General features: G+C 35.6%; 1 protein-coding gene across 1 annotated transcript in view; it reads right to left on the bottom strand.

The window, feature by feature from the left end:
- Positions 1 to 20,868, bottom strand: part of EPHA5 (EPH receptor A5) — a 326,237-nt gene that overhangs the window by 141,492 nt on the left and 163,877 nt on the right. The window contains exons 4-5 of the mRNA XM_047799235.1: positions 20,499 to 20,654; positions 16,042 to 16,377 (exon numbers count right to left, since the gene is read on the bottom strand). Coding sequence (XP_047655191.1) covers positions 16,042 to 16,377; positions 20,499 to 20,654 — 492 coding nt within the window. The remainder of the gene's footprint in view (positions 1 to 16,041; positions 16,378 to 20,498; positions 20,655 to 20,868) is intronic.

Below are 20,868 nucleotides of genomic sequence, written 5' to 3' on the forward strand. Positions count from 1 at the left end.
GACTCTGAGGAAGTCTATGGGTAATGAGCCAACAGCTCTATTCCCAGCCCCTCATCACATTGGTGGTTGAGTGGTGCCCCTCTCTCAATTTAACCTTTTTGCTTGAAATCTAGGACTTTAGTTGATAAATAGAGAAGTTTTCTCTCCTTCTGATATGATGTGCTATACATATATAGGTCTGGAATTGCTACAGCCATTTTGCTACCATGAGAAAATTCTATCTTGAGTCAAAACAGCTTCAGGAGAGTGTTCAAGCTCTGAAAATCTCAGAGAGATGGAGGCAGATCCATGAACAAACTGTTCCTGAAACTGGCACTTTTCAGTGATAAAAGACGTTCCTTCCGTTGCTTAGGTATGTCCTGGTTGAGTTTATGTTGTCTGCAGCATTTTGGCTGCTGTACAGTCAAACAACTATGAATTCAAATCTGTAGTCTACTAAAATAGGTAATAGTGTGTAAAATAGGAATACAACTTACATACATGAATGAGCTGATTTGAGGAATAAATAAGATAACGGGTGATATATTTTGCTCTTCGTATTTTAGAAAATATTACATAAGAAAAAAGTAACTCTTGTATAGAAGTAAAACACGAATGCCATGGTTTGATTAGACAAAGCTGAGATAAGTTGAATTTCTCAAAACAAAAGGCCAGGATTGGGTGAAGGTGAGGAATGTAAAGGCTATTTAATAGCTATTTGGGAGTGAGCACCAGACTCAGGGATAAAAGGTAAACTCTGTCTCTACTTCCAATTTGACCAAAAATATTTTAGATATTTTGCTAAGAAATTCAGTTAATATAGTTCTAGAAAACTAAAACTCGGCACAGAGTGATACATGTTTTTGCTATAATCATCATGATCATTACTATCAGAATCTCTAAAATAAATTTAAGGAGTATCTAATCAAGAATTTAAAACGAAGTCTGATTAAATATAGAAAAAAAAAAGAACTATCCCTATTACGAAGACAAAAACAAGTAAGAAAATTAAGGGAGAGTAGACTGTTGTTAAACCAGAGTTGCACCACTGATGCAACTTTCTAACAAAATAAACGATAGTTGTTTTTCAAGACAGTATAGCTAGTCTTTTTAAGAGTTCACACAATTTTGGAGTTCCCATCGTGGCGCAGTGGTTAATGAATCCGACTAGGAACCATGAGGTTGCGGGTTCGGTCCCTGCCCTTGCTCAGTGGGTTAACGATCCAGCGTTGCCTTGAGCTGTGGTGTAGGTTGCAGACGCGGCTCGGATCCCGCGTTGCTGTGGCTCTGGCGTAGGCCAGTAGCTACGGCTCCGATTGGACCCCTAGCCTGGGAACCTCCATATGCCGCGGGAGCGGCCCAAGAAATAGCAACGACAACAACAACAACAACAACAACAAAGACAAAAGACAAAAGACAAAAAAAAAAAAAAGAGTTCACACAATTTTGAGCCCAAGAACCTCATCTCATCTGGAAGGAACTGAAGAAGCCCGCAAGAGATTTCTAAAGACATAATAGAACATTTATTTTCTCTGCTGACTTGTAATAACCAAGTTTGTGAATACTATTTCCAGTAAAAGCAAACCACTGACATACAGTGTTAGATTTTTTTCTGTAAAGACAAAGAATGTGTGTGTGTGTGTGTGTGTGTGTGTGTGTATAACTGGCTCCCTATGCTGTACAGTAGAAATTGATATAATTGATATAACACTGTGAATCAATTATACTTTAATAAAAAATGTAATGGTAGTACTAGAAATAATGATAGTACCTTAGAAAACAGAGGAAAAAAAGTCAGACTACATGATGTTAAGATCCCCAACCAATTATTTAAGCATGTGATTTCACGGTTTTGGAGGTAGAAAGCCACTGTTTCCATCCTACTCCCTAGAAAAACAGACTTAAATCTCACGAACAACTGAATGTTTTGGTCCCTCTGAGAGTATCAATACTAGCATCATACTGGAAAATGTTTAAAGTTATTCACTGAATCTTTGAGTTCTTTCATCCTTATACATATATTTTAATTGTCTAAAGTGGATCAAAACAAAAATAAATACTATAGTCCTCCCCCCCCTTATCCTAAGTTCAGTGCCCTTCCTCCAACTTCACCCACAATTTCACTTTCCACAGTTTCAGGTACCTCCTCCAGTCAACCTTGGAATGTAAGGGCTTATTTAACAGCTATTTGGGAGCGAGCACCAGATGCAGGGATAAAAGGTAAACTCTGTCTCTATTTCCAATTTATTAAAAAATATTATTCCAATATTTTTTGGTAAGAAAATATTTATTTCAAAAATATTAAATGGAAAATTCAAGAACTAAACAATTTATATGTTTTAACTTGCCTGCTGTTCTGAGCAGCATGATAAAAACTCACCCTGACCCACCCCATCCCACCTAGGATTCCCAACCATCAACATTCTCTGCTCCTGACATCCCCAAAGCCTCGGGGCTCAATGGGCCGGGATCACCTGACACAGATGATCTTCCTCTGACAGATCATCAGAAGGTCACCAGCAGCCTAACGCTATGTCACAACACCAAGGTCATTCATTTTATCTCATCAGAGGCATTCTATCATCTCACCTCATCACAAGAAGAAAGGTGAGTAAAGTACAATGAGATGTCCTGAGAGAGAGAGAGACCACACTGACATACATTATATTAAAGTATATTACTGTAATTGTTCTATTTTATTATTGGTTATTGCTACTAATCTCTTACTGAGCCTAATTTAGAAATTAGAATTTATCATACATATATATATATATATATATAGCAAAAAAGCCATAGTATATATGTATATAGGGTTCCATGCTGCCCAAGGTTTCAGGCATCCACTGGGGATCTTGGAATGTATTGCCTGAAGATAAGGGGGAAATCCTGTCAACCACTAAACTACTACCACCAAGCCTACCACTACCAATAATAACTTACAGACACTATTAATTTACTTTCTAGAAACAAATATTTTTTTCTGAAATAGAAGTATTTCTTTCTATTTCTATAGCATATAAAGGGGAAATGAAGTATGAATAGTAACAAATGGAATCATTAATATGAGTATTCTGTTGATGACAGAAGTTACAACCCAAAAGGTTAGTAATTTATAGGGTAATGAAAATTTTCATTTTCAAATGTTATTTATTGTTTTATTGGGGAAAATAAAAATTGTTTAAAGATAAATAGACACTCTCCTGATTTATATACTTTAAATATTTAGACATAATGAAAGCAGAGGAAGTGCACTGTTTGGAATAACATTGTACTACTATTTGGTTCATATCACAAGTCTAGGGAAATCGTTGCTTAAGTCGTAGTTTAAGAATCAGTTTGCAATGCAAGTCATATCCTCAGGCATTTTTGGCTTGAAGATTCAATAAACTCGCCTTTCTTTTCTTTCTAATGGAAGAAAATTTGTAAAAAGTGAGATCAAAAAGCCAGCACTCAGAGTGTATTTTGTTTAATGGAAAACATTTCACATCATCAAACAAATTCCTCAAGCTAGATGCTTGTTTTGACAAAAAAAAAGATATTGGTTTCTTTGTGCCAAGCTACAAAATAGATAATTTGCTCTGACTAAAATTCAATAATGTATTAAATGGACATCAAATATTAATAAAATTAGATATAACAGAATAAATTAAAATGCCCCAACATTCAAATAATCTTAAGATATTTTCTCTCACTTCATTTTGTGTTAATATATCATTCAATAATAGGTCATTATCAGCAAAGATTGACTATGCTGGCATTGATGTTCACCATACATGGCCCAATTATTTAAACAGATGTAAGGGGCAGTTACAAAATGGTTTATCATCTATTTTTAATAAATACAACTGTATATCCTAAGTCAATTTGAATAAATGCCTCTCTAGGCATTGTATTTGTGATAAAGGAAGTAAAACAGAGAAATGTAACATGAAGTCAACAAGTCAATTCATACTGTCATTCAGACAATGAACTTGATGCTCGTACTGCTAAGCTTAACGCCCAAAACTCCATTAATTCTTTTCTGTTTTTATTTTATTTGACTGTATTCTTCAATTCTTTAATTCTTCAGTGGGGAAAACAAACCCTTCTAAGGTTGGAATAGGATGACTTATGCCTTCAACTATTTTGATATCTTTCAGAATGCTCAATAGAGTATAATGAAGGTAGGAGGTGCTGAATAAATACTTGGTGTTTGAACGAATGGCACTCAATGTCAGAAAAAGCACATGAACAAGTCATTACAACATACTGTGCAAAAAAAATGTTCAATATTCTAAGGAAACTTCATTTATAACCTAATAGAGGACTCAGGCATATGTTTTATTTAAACATGATTTTGCATCTATGGTTTCACTCTTATGCTACATCTAAAGAGCTCACCAAGAAGATTTTCATGACGCCAGGTCATTTGGAATGCTTTCAGAACTTCGTTCTCAAGGACTAGCAATAAAAAGCAAGAGCACTTCAGAGTGAGGCTTTAAGCAAATTGATATGCTATGCATATCAATTCACAATATGCACCTTTACACAAATAAGTTCATAGCATACATGCCAGGAAGATGAATGACTCAATCCTTCAAAGGCTGAGTTTCTTTTGATTCTGAACTGAACCACAAGAGCGTTTGCTAGTTCACACTGGAAATGGATTTTTGACCAAGTTTCTGTTACATAGGGAATGAGTTTACAACTAGAATTACACAAAAGAGCAGAGTTTAAGACTAGCTTCCAGGTGAGCAGTAGGCAGAACAGAGTAGCAGCATTAGAACAGAATGTCAGCAGGTATTTTGTCAAGAGCTTTTGAGAAAAGCAACATCAAGCAAACCTGATTAAGGGTTCTCACCATTTGCCTAGAGAGGAGGGACAGGAAACAAATATACCTGCAAGCGTAATTTTTCTCAAAATGTGGGATAAAGACATCCTGCTGCAGAATCATCGACTGTGTGTGTAAAATATGCAGATTCTTGGGCCCTCCATTAGAGATAATAAGTCATAAATTCAGGGTATTCAGTCCATGAGTAAGTAATTCATGAACACACTACAGATAGAAAATACCATGCATTGCTCTCTCTCTCTCTCTCTCTCTTTTTTTTTTTTTGTGGTCTTTTTAGGACTGTACCTGTGGCATATGGAAGTTCCCAGACTAGTGGTCAAATTGAAGTTGCAGCTTCAGGCCTACACCACAGCTACAGCCACTCCAGATCCCAGACACATCTGTGACCTACACCACACCTCACGGCAATGCCAAATCTTTAGCTCACTGAACGAGGCGAGGGAGCGAACCTACATGGATACTAGTCAGGTTCATTACTGCTGAACCACGATGGAAACTCCCCATGCATTTCTCTTAAATAGCACATTAATAATTACACAAAATTCCTTTTTGGAATGAGTTCAGTCATTCACAATGGACCCTTCTATCAGGATTAGACTGTGGAAAGAAAGAGAGATTAAGAAAGTATGAGGCTGGATAAACAGACTTTAAATAATAATGTCTTATTTCAGAAAACAAAAATCTGGCATGTGATTATTTGAAGAAGTCCCCAGATCTTTACACCGCATTACACATTACACTAGTAGCTGAAATTATAAGACTGATCTGAATTACAGAGAACCTCATTTTATGAAATATGCTACAAAACACAGGTTCTAGGCCCTATTGTGGTTCCCCAGGGGAAGATTCCAGAAAAACAGACAAGAAAGCAAATAGTTTCAGTGCCTTTGTTCCAGGTTATGTTAGAGAGGCAAGCCCAAACAGGAAAGTAGGGTAAACTTTCTGGAGGAAGAAGCAATTTAAGCGGACCTGAAGACTGAGCTGTCTAGGACAATAATATAAGAAATAGGCTTCAGGCAGAGGAAATGGTGGTATTTATTAGTGAGTCAGAGCACATTAGCTCCAGAGGAAGAATTTCTTGGTTTAGCTTCCTATTCCCTCACTTATTAGATTTGTGACCTTGGGCAAACCACTTCACATCTTTAAACATCACAGTTTCTTCATACTAAAAATGGGAATAATAATAATATTATGTCATGAAGATATTGCTAGGATCAAATAAGAAAATGCAAATCGTTTTTTGCACAGCAATGCACACACAGTCAGTCTCTGCCATAGTTAACACAATGGGTAGAAGGGAGAAAGAGAAAGAATAGGAGTCTCTGGAGTTCTTTTTAGAAACCACAGAAGTCTCTAGAAAGATGCTGGTTTATAAAAATGTTCCATCCCATCTGCTAATCCTTATTAAATAAACCAGAAATGAGTTACGGACAATGTCAGCAGATTAGCATCTCATCTGTGAGCTATGTTTTCCAAACAACAAATAGGCATAGGAAAAACACTCAACTCATGCCTCCTTTAAGCCAAGTTTCAATGTGGATGGGCAGCTTCAGTTGGAAAAATTAAAAGATTTTTGTTGGTAGCCACAAACAGAACACTAATCTTGTCACAGAAGCATCAGTGCAAGGCCAATGTAGATATGTAAATTAAACATTTGTCTCTGATATTCTTCCTTAGACACTTGAATGATCGACAAATATTCATGAACAACAAAAATGATGTAGCTATCAAAACCTGTATTTCTTCTAGATATATTTTGATGAAAATGAAAATTATGTGACTATTTTCTATCTACAAAGTATTTTTCCCCTTTTGTTCTTCCTTTTTTCTTTGCACCTTGCTTTTCTCCTCTTGTTCCTTCTTTATGTTATTGTTCTGGATATTTTATAGAAACTAGAAAAAAATGCCAATACAAAACTCATCATTTTAGGAAATCACTGAAGATAGAGTCCCCTTTGGAAAATGAAGTTACTGGATTTACCCCTCCAAGCTTGAAGCACTGCTTTTGTTACCTGCAGCATCTCTGATTTTATATATATATATATATATATATATATATATATATATAATTTTTCACTTTTGAATATTTTTCCTCTTTCCATTTTACTTCAACAATGAGTCTGTCTATATAAACAATGCTAACAAAGTCCACCAAAGGTGAAAGGCAGGGGAGAGGGATGGATTGGGAATTTGGGACTGGCACATGCACACTACTGTGTACAGAATGGATGGTCAACCAGATCCTGCTGTATAGCACAGGAAACTCTACTCAGTACTCTGCAATAACCTACTTTGGAAAAGAATCTGAAAAAGAATGAATAAGTGTGTATGTCTAACTGAATCACTTGCTATATAGCAGAAATTTACACAACATTGTAAATCAACTATACTTCAATAAAATTTATAAGTGAAGCAACGCTGAGTAGTTATGCTGTGAGTCACATGATCATTACAGAAAGAATTTTTTTAAGTGAAAAGAAAATAAAACCTATTTATCTCAAAGTTTCTTCCATGAACTCATTATTTCAAATATTATTGACAAATTTCTTAAATACTACTTTAGTAACATTTATCAATACCTTATTATGTGACAGGCATTATTCTGTTTTATAGGTCGTAACTCATTTAATCCTCACAAATATCCTGTATCAAAGACACTATTATTTTTTCCATTTTACGATTGGAAAAACTGAGATTCTTGGAGATTTAAGTAACTTACCATGTCACACAGCTAGGAGTGACAGAGACAGTATGAAATACAGAAAATCAGGGTCCACAGTCTACATCTTTGACAAACCCGCTAATCTGCTGCTCTCCATGGCAGGTGAAACACACACAAACACACACACACACACGCACACACACACACACACACACACACACACACACACACACACACACACAGAAAATCAGGTATCCACTATGGATTTTATTTTGAAAACAATAAAGCTGTTTTAGGTACACTGTGTAGAGTAATGGGAAAAGACCGGTAAATGTGGTTGAATAGTTTTACTGCTTCCCTCCCCCCTCTTTTTTTTAGAAAATAAAAATTGTGAATACTGAATGAAAATCACTAGATTAGGGCTCTAAACTGAATAAAGAATGCCCACAAATTGGGTAGCCAGAGGCTCTGGGTCTCTGTTACTGGGTGAATTGATGTGTAAAATGCAGTGGACATAGGACAGTAGCACACTGGGTGATCAAGGGCAACATGAGTGGATCTAAAAAATATTTTGATTTTAGTGAAAAAAAATCAGTAGTCAGAATGAGTTTTATTTTATTTTTTTTTTTGGCTGTGCCCACTGCTTCTGAAGTTCCAGGGCCAGGAAGAAAACCACACCACAGCTGCAACCCCACCCATAGGCAGTGACAAAGCTGGATCAACCCTCTGGGCCACCAGGGAACTCCCAGAATGAGATATTTAGTCTAACTATAACATTAAATTTAAAATTCATGAAGAGTTCCCTGGTACCCTATCATTCAGGGATTGGGCATTGTCACTGCTGTGGTTCAGGTCATTGCTGTGGCAAGGATTTGAAGCCTGGCCCAGGAACTTCTGCATGCCATGGATGCAGCCAAAAAATAAAAGTAAAATAAAATGCATGCATGCATGCTAGATAAGAATACTTATGAATTAAAATAAGCAATTAATCTATGAAAAAACTGTTGTTTAGGAAAATAGCAAATCAATTTGGGATAAAAGCAGTACATAAAAATATATATAAACCAGCTGAGGACTTGTACAGTTCACATATTGCAACATGCCATGAGTTGAGGCATATTATTAACTCAAATCTCATCACCTGAAATAGGAAAAAAAATACAGAATAAAGGAAGAAAGCACAAAGAGAGGGGATAAGGGAGGAAGGGAGTTAGGAAGGAAGGAAAACAGAGAAAGATAGGATGGACAAATCTTACTTACCTGAAAAATCAGATTTTTTTCCAAAATGATAGAGATAACTTATTTGACAATTATATATAGAAATTTTCATTGAAATCACTGAATATCATAGTTTTAATGTCATTTTATACATTTATAAAACCCAGGTAATGAACTTCGTCTCCCCAACATAGAAATCAGAACTCAAAAAAAAAAAAAACCCCAAAAAACAAAACCAAAAAATCCCTCCAGATGCTTTCTCTGCTAGGACAAAGACATATGGCCTGAGATTATTCACCAAATTTGCCCAGGCAAGATACTGATTCAAACAGGCAACTTAAGAAACCAAGATATTAATAAAGTTTCCATTTTTATTTCCTGCTGGTGAAGATGGCAGAAAAATGTGAATATATGCTGATGGCAATGCTTAAGATTTTTCAGTATCTTTGAATTTGAGATCCTGAAGTAGCAATGCTACTAATGGCAGCAGCAATTGCAATAAAGTCAAGTGCCTGCTATTTGTTGCTTGACAGGTGCAGGGGCAATGTTTCACTTCATCAGCCTAGATCTGTGGTACAGAATTGGGCATTTCTCCAGAAAAGCCTCTAATCTTTGAGTCTATTCTTCTCAATGATTGTATAAGCCACTTAATACCACTTAATAAGCCACCATTTGCAACTAAGAAAACAGACATTAAAACCAGAGATGTTCCCAACAGAGAAGTGAGAAAGGCAAATCTTTTCAAAGAATGAGGAGTTCTCACTGTGGCTGAAGCTTGGAGTCAATCCCTGGTCCAGAAATTTCAATATGCCATGGGTGCCATCAAAAACCATAAATAGTTCCTGTTGTGGCACAGCAGAAATGAATCTGACTAGTATCCATGGGGATGCAGGTTCAGTCCCTGGCCTTACTCAGTGGGTTAAATATCTGGCCTTGTTGTGGCTGTGGTGTAGGCTAGCAGCTGCAGCTCCAATTCAACCCTTAGCCTGCAAACTTCTATATGCTGTAAACAAGTAAATAGGATTTGGACCAGTGATTTGACTGGTTGTATGTCAGTGTAGGAAGAACCTATGTAGTTTTAAAGGATGATGCTCTAACAACACCTGGCATGTAGTGGCTTATGTCTCATCACCTCTGATCACCTCGAATAAAGTGATTCTTGAAGACAGTATTTTTAGTGACCAAATTCTATCTTATTACTATCAAAGCATGAGAAATGCAAGAAATATAGGCTGTGCCTATCTTTACTGCAGAATTTAAATAAATAAAACTAGTTTCTCAAAGTTTAAATTCTCTGCTCAAATCATACTGAGATGATCAGTCTCCGTGGTGCAAGTATCTCACATCTTCTTACAGTAAAAAGGATAACAGAACTGCAATAAAAAAAGACTTCCTGAATTGCTAAGACGACTGGCTATATTGTCTTGCTTTATGAGAAAATGAGGCAAGTGATTAAAAAAAAGAAAAAAAAGAAATCCTGAGCACTGGAATGTGGACATATGGAAGAATACAGATGACTCAAAATACTCTCAACTTGAAAAACTTAGTCTCTCTTGTTCCACACCTGACTGAGGAAGCTGTTCTTTCATGTCTTCAATACCAAGTTCACACTTGAAGGTCATTAACTGACAGAAGGAAGTAACTGTCCTGTTGCCCAAATCTATTGCTCTATCAGAACTCAAAATCCCAACATCCTCATGGAAACCAATTATCTAGTAAATACTAGGGACAAGAAGCTTCTTGAGTATGAGTCTCACAAGATCTTATATCTGCAAAAGCATAGGGAATATGTATGAAAATAGATTTTGTGTGTTCCTCACAGAGGAACAAGAAAATTTAATTCAAGTTGGTATAAATGCATGACTAGAGATTTTGGATTCAATGTGCTTCTCCAGGGAGCTATCACAGTGCTAAATTCTTCTTTAGTTAGTTGACCAAAATCTGGACTAAAAGTGGACTAAGTTTTTAAATTAAGTTCAGATACTGAGAATTCCTTGTTTTGACAGAGAAGGAATTAAATGACCTACTATAGTTGGAATGTTAAAATGGATTTGTTTTCCAAACCCTATAAAACTATCTACTAATTGCATCTTCAGAAAGGATCCAGAAGACATTTTCTTTACCATTATGATGAGAAATAAATTGATGAGGACAATGACACCTTTATAAATAACATCTTTATAATTTATGTTCTGTGTACTTGAGGACACAGAGGTTGAAGATGAAGTGAAATGATTTCATCGTCTCTTTAGGGTTCAGGGATGGCAGAGGCCAAGTGGCAGCACTTTACTACTAGAAGGAAAGAGGGCAGAGACTTCATAATACGCAGCGATGTGAATGGTAAAAGTCTAGTACTATGGCATTTAGCAACTGAAATAATGGGCCATTTGACCTCTACCACCAGTGAGATCAAGGTCTGAGAATTACAAATCAAAATTTAGTGATCTAGTTAGTCATGGGCTCCCATCAATTCCCAGACCTGAGTTAGTTTAGTTACCTAAACACCCTTCAATGAACAGACAACTGACTGTACTTAAGAAGGACTGTGTGACAACCCCATATGTTAATATTGTATATCTTCCTTTTTAGTTTATCTGAAAGGAATCTCTGGCCCCTTATAGATAATTGGGAGAGGTGGTATTATCACCCAGATTATAACATTTAGATTTCCAGACCTAAATTTACATTTAGAAACTAGGATGGAGAATATATATAGATTTCACAGATTATGGAAAACTGCCTTTGACCTAACACCCATCTCTGTGGATCCTGAACACCACTAACAAACATAAATCTGAGTGGAGGCTATGATGATAATTTGATGAACAAGATTTTGTCCTGAGCCCATATTACAAATGGCACAGTGATGCCTCCACTCAATCCTTTGATTATTTTACCAGGTCATTAGTATATACTTGGAAGCCTTCCTCAAGAAATCTCTCTTTGTCTCCAAGACCCATGCACTAAAAGCTGTAAAACTGTAATAATTACCAAACTAAAGCATCTCTCTCTCTTACCAAGAGTAAACACACATCTTTAGTGCATCCATGGGGAATTCAGCAATTAGTGCCACCATTAAAAAAAAAAATGAAAGAATAAAGAGTGGGGATTACAAACATGCAGGTTTAAATATCCTGTTTAGTCTGTATAGAAGACAAACTAATCTAGGCAAACAACAATACCTTTAATCAGGTGGTGACTGCAAACACAAGCAATGAGTTCTCTCCACTGAAAAAAATCAACAAAATCCCTCAGAATTATAATAGTAATGGTCTAGCAAGTGACAATGAACTATTTTTTTTTAACAGCTCAATAAATAGAGACCAACAGAAAATGTTTGCTGTCCTCATCTCAGGAACAGCTGTGTACTTTAATCACCTTGTTTCAGCATTCTCTACAATTTCCAGTTCCACAGTGGAATTTAGTCTCAGGAACCCTGATCACCTTAACACCCTATGAGACACCACGCTGGACCACCACACACATGGCATCAAATTCAAAGTACCTGATGCAATGGAATTATCATGTCCCCCAAAAACCTCTGCAAGAATCAAGAAACAAAACCCTTCAAAATACAGGAACTGACTTTCCCAGTGATATTCCTGATAGTCTGGGATGGGCTGGGACATTCCCTCCAAAGTGTTTGTTGCACTTTGCAACTCATATCACATTAATCCAGCCCTCTGAGGAAAAAGTCTGAGTCTAAGATTAATTCAAAACAATTTGGTCTATTTCAGCTCAAAATTTGGATTCTGTACCTTTGCATAGTACAGTATTAATATCTCTGGCTTCTCAATTAGAATGAGCTTATTCTTTCCTGAGATTAAAATATATGTTTGTATATAGTAAAAGAGCTTTAAGATTTAGCCCTTGATAAAGTGTGTCTAGTGAAAAATCATTTTAAAGCAAAAACTTTAAAAATCTATTTACAGAAAAATGCAATAAATGTATGCTTTTATGAGTAGATGATGAAACATTTAAAGCAACTGCTTTCAATGGGATTTTTAATTTTCCCACTGTGCTGCTGTGTTCCCACTCTCCATCTAACTCTCCATCTATCCATCTATTAGGTAGATATTTTTAGATGCCCTAAAAATCATAAAAGAGAAGAATAAGAGGGGTGAGCAACAGAACTGTTGTCATATGAATAATCTAAATACTTTTTACAAAGAAAAATTAGTATATGTATGTTAATTTTTAATGCATTGCATAAGAAAGGGAAAATTACTAGAAAACTAAAGGAACTCAATGAACTTTATTTTTTTTTTTAAGTTTTAAAGCATTGTTGGTGTATTCATCACTTTATCCACCTTTCAATTTGACTTTGTTAAGTTCTTTAATGGTATTTTCCTACCATTTTCCCTTGTCACATGCAGCATTCTTTTATCTTTTTGTAAATTATTTTTTCCTTGATTTTCTCCCTTCACATGTGTTTATTTTTCTTGACCATAATTATCACAACTTTGCAATTCTTTCTTGTCAGCTTCAGTGCTATTTTGCTGCCTTTTACAAGGACCATAAATTCCAAATAATTGTAATATTTAGCTTTTCTTAACACTGCATCTTTTGACATAACTATTAAATTACTTGCAAAAGAATATCATTTGACTTCAGACAGCTTCTCACAAAAGCTAGATGCTAGACTCCAAAATGATTTAATGACTGGGAAAATGTCTTAAATGCTGTTTAAACATCCATAAATTAATCATTTAATCATTATCCTCAGCACAAAATCATTATTTTCTTTTATAGACTTATCAGCCAGGGTTACCTAATCAATTTCAGTTTCTAGTTTAATGCCAGATTCTCATTTTGAAAAAATTATTATTTTTTTCCTATATTCGTTGAATATAATTTTGAATCTGGACAGTTCAAACATCACATTGATGTCACAAATTTAAATCAATCAGAAAATGACAGAACAAATGATAAATTTAAAATAAACAATTTAAGAAAAAAAATGCCTTTCTCCCAAAACACTCCTTAGAGGAGATTGAAACTAAAGTTAAAATCTACTGAATGAAGTTTTATATAAAACCCACATATGGTATGACAATTTTCTTCAATTGAATGTTGAATAAATATTCAGACATTAAAACCCATCAATATAGCTCACTGTCTATAATGTTGGTACTTGATAAATATCCAGTGTAGTGGCATTAAATCTAAGATTTTTTAAGAGGTACTCGAAGTTAATGATTTTTTTGTGTAAAATTGAGACTTGGTCTGAAATGTCAGATACAGAGAAAATCTCCTTATTTTGATTTTTTGGGGGGCAGGTGGGTAAATCTGCAAGGAGTTTACAGGATGTGTACTCTGAGAACTTGAGAAAAAAAGAAGCAGCCAAAAGTCAACAGAATGTCCGCTCTGAATACAAATGTTTGTTTTACATGAGAGTTATGCCTTGAACAAGTGGATGAAAATTATTCTTTCTTGGTATTTAAGGTATTCATATTAAAACACACACACACACACACACACACACTTTGAGGCCTTAACAGTCCAGCATGTCAAAGTCAACTAGAGCAAATATTTATTAATCACATCATTTAAAAAATAAACAGTCATTTCCTACATCTGGTTTATCAGAGAAATATCTTTCGAAGAAGTTAAGATTATGCAAGTTTGAAAATGTTCTCCCAAAGGAATACAACTCTTAATAATTGTTCAATGCACATTCAATATGTTAATGGAAGATTCACAAAGATGTTGCATATGAAGCCTGAAATCATACACTGCTTCATGCCAGTATTTATCTGATGTGGGTGCAGTTCACATTCACAATACACTGTGGTATCTAGATGTTGCAGTGGAAAACTGACACACACTAGTATTACCAGAAGCTGGGTGTGTACTGAAGGACAACTTAATATCCACTATTTTTGGCAAGTCTCTTTAGCACTTTCATTAGCTCGACCTTAGGTGACGGAGTAAATAGAGAAAAATATAAAGGATTCACTGAGAAAAAGTGGCATATACATGTACAGTGTTTTTTTTTTCATGGAATTAAAAAAATGCTCTGTACATGCATTCAACATGGATGAGAACATCCAGAGTGTTTAGAAGGGGTCTTAGGGAATAACGCAAATACCTATATAATCATCTGGGCTCTTTCTGAATGTTTCTCTCAATTTTATCAATCAAAATAACTATGAACTCAGTGGCATGCATTTTCTTTTTCTTATTCTCAAGAGACAACTGCTTCATTTACCTGACACATCCAACAATTCAAATTATTTTGGCCAAGATTTGATGAACAACAGCATTTTCTGGTCAACCAGATTATTCCATGGCCAACACGCTTAAAATAACATTATACAAATTAAGCCTTACTGGATTCAGTTAAACACGCCCTATTGCATGGCAAGTTCTACTGGCAAAGATGTCAGTCCTCACCACCGAAGTCCACCTGAGGAACTTAGGAGGCCACAAGCTTATGTCTTGGACTGAGAGTTGTGGCCAAGAAATAAAGGGAAAGTTACATTTAATGCTTCCACCCACCCAGGTACCTACTGTTGACAAAAACAAGTTATAAGTTACTCATAGGCTTTGCGTGATTCCTGCCATCTAATAGGATGAGTTATCAATTCAGCCATAGTCTATCTTTGGTTTTTATTTTACCAGAAATGGATTCCTCTATGTTGGCTTATTTAAAATTAAGTATGTGAGGAGAAATTTTAGGAAAAGTAGTAGTTCAAGCAGAACCATTTTCCTGACTCCCCAGTAATTACTCCCTACTATTCCAGTTCCTCATATGAAGTAGAGATATATTTTCATATCTATGGTGGTTGTACAATAGTTCATAGTTATTTTAATATTGATAAGTGGAATTATCAAAGAAAACATTATTTCATGCATTTTTATAACAATAATAGAAATAATAAGAAAATCCTATTTCAATCTGTAAAGAAAATTGAACTGTGGTGCCAAACAAACAAATAAGCAAATAAAAATTCCCTGATAACATGCTAAATTACCAAACAAAAACATGAAGTAAAAAACCCCAAAAATGTCGATTTGAGCTGTAATAACTGTGCTGTGTGAAATTATGAGATAAAAACATTTGACAACAAATGGATTTGAGCCAGAAATGTAGTTTTTAATGAAAAAGTTCAATTAACACCTATCTTTGATTCTTCTGTCCATGGATGTGTCTGCTAAGAAAGCCTTAGCCTCTACTTAAAACTGAAAAAAACAAAACAAAACAATTCAAGATGTTTTTACATGAAGCCCTAACCCTCTGAATAGTAGGAAATTCTCTCCCGGGCCTCAGGCTGCTTAGCCCTCAGCTATGGAGAGAACTGACAGAGGTTGGCCTAAGGTATAGGATTTGGTTGGACATCACACTTACCTGCTTGATTTGTGGTTACATTAACAGACACATACTGCCGGGCTCCTGGGCTCAAGTCGGACACTCCATTCACTGCCTCAATCTCAAAGGTATAGTTTGTGTGAGCGAGCAGATCCACCATCATGACAGAGGTGTTTTTCAGGCCGATTTGCTGGGGGAGGTACCTGACATGACCGCCACACTCGTCACACACACCTGCATGGGAGCTGCACTTCTTGCATGCAATATAATATGACACATCTTTCCTTCCACCAGTGTCAGCAGGAGGAATCCATTCCAGAAAGACACTAGTTTCATTAACATTTGAGATGGCATTCCGAGGAGCTGAGGGGGGTCCTGGTTTGCAAAGTAAAGTGAAAAAAACAAATTTTGAGATGATAAAATTAGGCATTGTTTACTACACACATCTCTGGTCTGAAGGGAAAGAAAATAGATTTTCAATCAATCTCTGAAGCAGGGAGAATGCAAGAGTCATCAATTTGTAATAATCTTTGAAAAATTTTATTATAATTTTGTAGGGACAATAATGGGGTTTATAGCTTCAAGAAATGACTTATCTCAGAAATATTACAAGTTCAATTAAAGAAGATGTAAGGCTTATTGTCTAAGAATTATGGAGTAAAACTACATATGCAAAAAATAAAGTAGATAAAATTATGCATTTAGACAGTGGCAAGTTCTTTGGTAAGCCAAGGAAAAATTCTCCTTGGGGACTGAACTGATTACTTCCGCAATGATATTTATCCCTGAAACCTAAGAAGTAAACTTAAGGGATTTACTAATAAGCAAGGAGCACAAGCAGAAATAGGATTTTTCAGTGTGGCTCTTGACTAAAATTCTGCAGAAAGTGAAAACATAGCTTTAGCTTATCTCAAAACAAATTGCATACCTACTGATTAAACCACCAACAGAATTTGGAACCTTTCTCATATGTCAAGAAAGAATTAAAATTTAAGTAGATGACCAACATTACAATCTGTGATAAAATTTTGCTTACATGGATAGTGTTTGAATATTGTGGCTCTGCAAAACTGAATTTTACTTGATTGGAAATCTGAAACTTATTTTTAAAATAATTCTCCAAAACACAGTTCAGACCTTAAAAATCAGCAGAATAAATTGATATTAGAAATAAAGTAATGTTTGTTATTTCTGCAAGTAATAGTGGACTAAAGACAACTAAAACTGGTTACATATCAATTGAAACAAATGTATTCCTCTGGTGCTGGATGTTGATAATGGGCATGGCTATGAATGTATGTAGGAAGGGAATAGACACAAAATATCTATACTTTCCTCTGAATTTTGTTGTGAAACTAAAACTGCTCTAGAAAAATTGTCTCTAAAATATTTAACTGCATACTGTCTGACTCCATAGTAGATTCTGACATTTTAGAGTTACATCTTCATTCAGCTGCTAATATTATGTGATCAGATGTTCTCAAAGAGAAAAATCCATTTATAATTGTTTCTGAATTAGTAAAGATTTCCTGACACAGAATAAAATGGACTCTGATGGTAGCTGAATGGTTCATAAGCATAAATTAAGCTACTAAGGATGACACAGCTTAGTTATCTTAACACACGCTGTCTGATCTAAATATAGAAATTAGCAATTCTACCTAACATTTATTAAGCCATGGCCACGGAGGACTAAATTTAAAAATAATAAGAAAGCTACCTACTATTTATAAAATGTCACTTAAAGAACCCCATAACTTAAGAGTTGCCAATTTTGACAAAACAATCCCAACCTTGGCTATATTTGGGTTGAACCTTGTGAATTTTTCCATACAACCTCCCTCACTTCAACATAAAACTTTTAAGTTGAAACAAATATTTAAGATGGAAATACAAGTATTTTTCGCTATTAGCTTTTTTAATAGTGGAATGTTATGGAGAAAAAATGTAATCTGAGGTCAAAATGTTAAAGGTTTACTTCTGATAAAAAGGTAAAATATACTTGATTTTTTTTTTTTTTTCACCTGTAGCATATGGAAGTTCCCAGGCTAGGGGCTGAATCAGAGCTGCAGCTGCTGGCCTACACCACAGCCACAGCAATGCCAGGTCCGAGCTGCGTCTGCGAGCCACACCACAGCTCAAGACAATGCTGGATCCTTAACCCACTGAGCAAGGCGAAGGATCAGATTCACATCCTCATGGATATCAGTCAGATTCTTGACCTACTGAGCCCCAACAGGGACTCTTAAAATGTACTTGAAATATGTTTACTTTGAAAGATATCAAACTTCTGGATGTTTTTTTCTCTGCCAATTGAAATGTACCCACAGTTAACAACTTTCCTCTAAAGCTGTTAACTTGCACCAGAGTCTGACTCTTCCTTTTCTTCTGACTTTGCTGCTAGTAGGCCCTCAGCATGTTGGTGGGGGCACAAATGTCTCTTCAAGTCAAAATGAAAATCATATTCAAGAGAAGCTGTAAGGAGAGGTAACCAGTGGAGACCAAGACTGACATGCACCTAAAAATAATGTAATGCAATTCCCTTGCCCTGTTAATAGATGTGAACTAAAGCAGAGCTGTGAGGAGTACCCTTATTTAAGTAGATTCATTACAATCTCAGTTTTGTTTTTCTTTTCCTATAGCTATATAACATTTTGTTTTCCGGAGTAGCGGAAAAATATTAAAAGGAGTAGAAACCATACATTTAATTCTACAGAGCCAAAGAGACATCAATCAAGCCATCTCAGCTGTTCATGGATATCTGTAGTACTATGAATACAATTCAAAACAGAAAACACACACTCAGAGATTATATATTAGAAAGATCATCTACAGGACTCCCAATAGTCTTTTTTTGAGAAGTGCATACAAATTAGGTGTTCTTTTGAAACACAGTATTAGAAATTCACACACTTGGAGACAGAGGTTCTAAAAGAGAGCTACATAGTCCTTGTCACCAGAGCGCAGCTCTCCCCTCAACCCCCCAATTCCCAAACCTAGTAAATCTACAGAAAGGGAGGCTCACAATTATGCAGAGAAATAGGCAGATCCTGGCTGGACTTCTTAAAGAAAAATGATACTTATAAAATTCATGAAATAAGACAAGACATGGTTTTCTCTCCTGAATTTATCAATCTATGGTCTAGCCAACATTTCCCCCTGCTATTCGGGCTTCCTTTTTGCTCTGAATAATTGAAGCAATCTCCATTGCAACCATGGTACATCACATTCAATCATAGTTTATATCTCCACTATTCAACTGTGTCCTCTTAAAAATGTATATAATGTCATTTACTTCTTTGAAGAGGAATTGTTTATAATTAGTAATCATCTAACCCATAAGATCACCAGAATGTGATAAATGAATGATCTCTAGCAATATAAAGTTAATATGGATGATTTGAGAAATTACAAAAGTATATTTCACTGCCACTATGAAATTCAGACACTGAAATTCAAATAAAATTTCAGTTTGTGATTACTTCAATAAAGAAAATGTATGTCTTTACATATGAAGCCAGAGAATACTAAATTTCAAAAAACTGTGTCTTCAGCTTTGAAAACAACTACAACTTACTGGGATCTAAAACAGTGAAACGTGGAACTTCAATGGAAATTGAATGTTATGGGGAGAGGGGATTCCACTGTTCTTCCATTTTCTGTTTTGTTTACTCTGCTATAGAGAGTATGACTGTAGAAAAACTAAAGAAGCATTGTCATCAAACTAACGCATAAATTTGCTTCCTTGCCAGAAATATGTGGAAACTAGAAAAACAGAAGCACCAAAACATTGATAGATGTGGATACATCCACTGCACATGTTGAAATTAAATGTTTAATATCCACCTACTCTAAGATTATCTGATAATATAATCAATAATAGTTAAGAATACTCACTATTAACAAACACGACAACTACCTGAAAATCCTAGCTGATACCTAGTTTTGTATTTGACTCTCAAATTTGATTTAACAGCCCCCAATTCTCTATGTTTGTGTAATAATTCCTGTCTTATAAACGACCTTCTAATTGACCTTTGCAGCTTGGGGGGGGGGCGGGGGCGCAGGTTAGAACAAGAAGGTGGAAGTGCCACAAGTTACTGCATGTTTTTGTGATCAGAAAGCTGGCTTGGAAGAAGAAGAAGAGGAAGGAAAGCATAAAAAGGTTTACCAGGAACAGGGAAATGGATTTACCAAAGTCATGTTGGTTATCGTGAACACTAAAAGAAAGTACAAAATAAAGTGAAAAGAATCTATATTCGTGGCTCAGATATTGAATCTGAAATTCAGGAAAATGGATGCCTCTAAAGGTAAGCGGTAAAAGAGCCTCAAACTTCTGCTTACTCAGGAAGGTGGGAATCTGGTGAAATAACTACATTGGAAGACGAAACATGCCTGTTTTAGGGGAAATGGTAAGAGAATGTAACAGGCTCCCTCATGCTCTTTCTTCAAACTGGTGGAAGAGAGCAGCACCAAATACCCATGGGTTTCCTTACTTGTACATGCCATTGTGGGTGGATCAGACTCCCTCCTGAAATAATCCTTTTCACAGACACAAGAGGTTGAAGCTTCCTCATGGGTATAACTGTGAGGTGGACATTTGCTGCAGCTCTGGCTGTGAGGTGAGGCTTTGAAGAACCCAGGTCTGCACACTGTCAAAAGAAATAAGAGACTAAGCTTTTCCCTGGAACAGATGCAGTGTTTGTTTTGTGAATAATGTCATTATTTTGACTAGTATACACAGATTACATATAACACCATATTTTCATTAATTTCAAAAATTTTTCATAAGCTTCTGAATCATAAGTAACAGGCTAGTCAATTCAGATAATCAAATATTTATTTTAAATACTGAAACTAAACATG

Source organism: Phacochoerus africanus, chromosome 10 (genome assembly GCF_016906955.1).
Source record: "Phacochoerus africanus isolate WHEZ1 chromosome 10, ROS_Pafr_v1, whole genome shotgun sequence".
Classification (NCBI taxonomy): domain Eukaryota; kingdom Metazoa; phylum Chordata; class Mammalia; order Artiodactyla; family Suidae; genus Phacochoerus; species Phacochoerus africanus.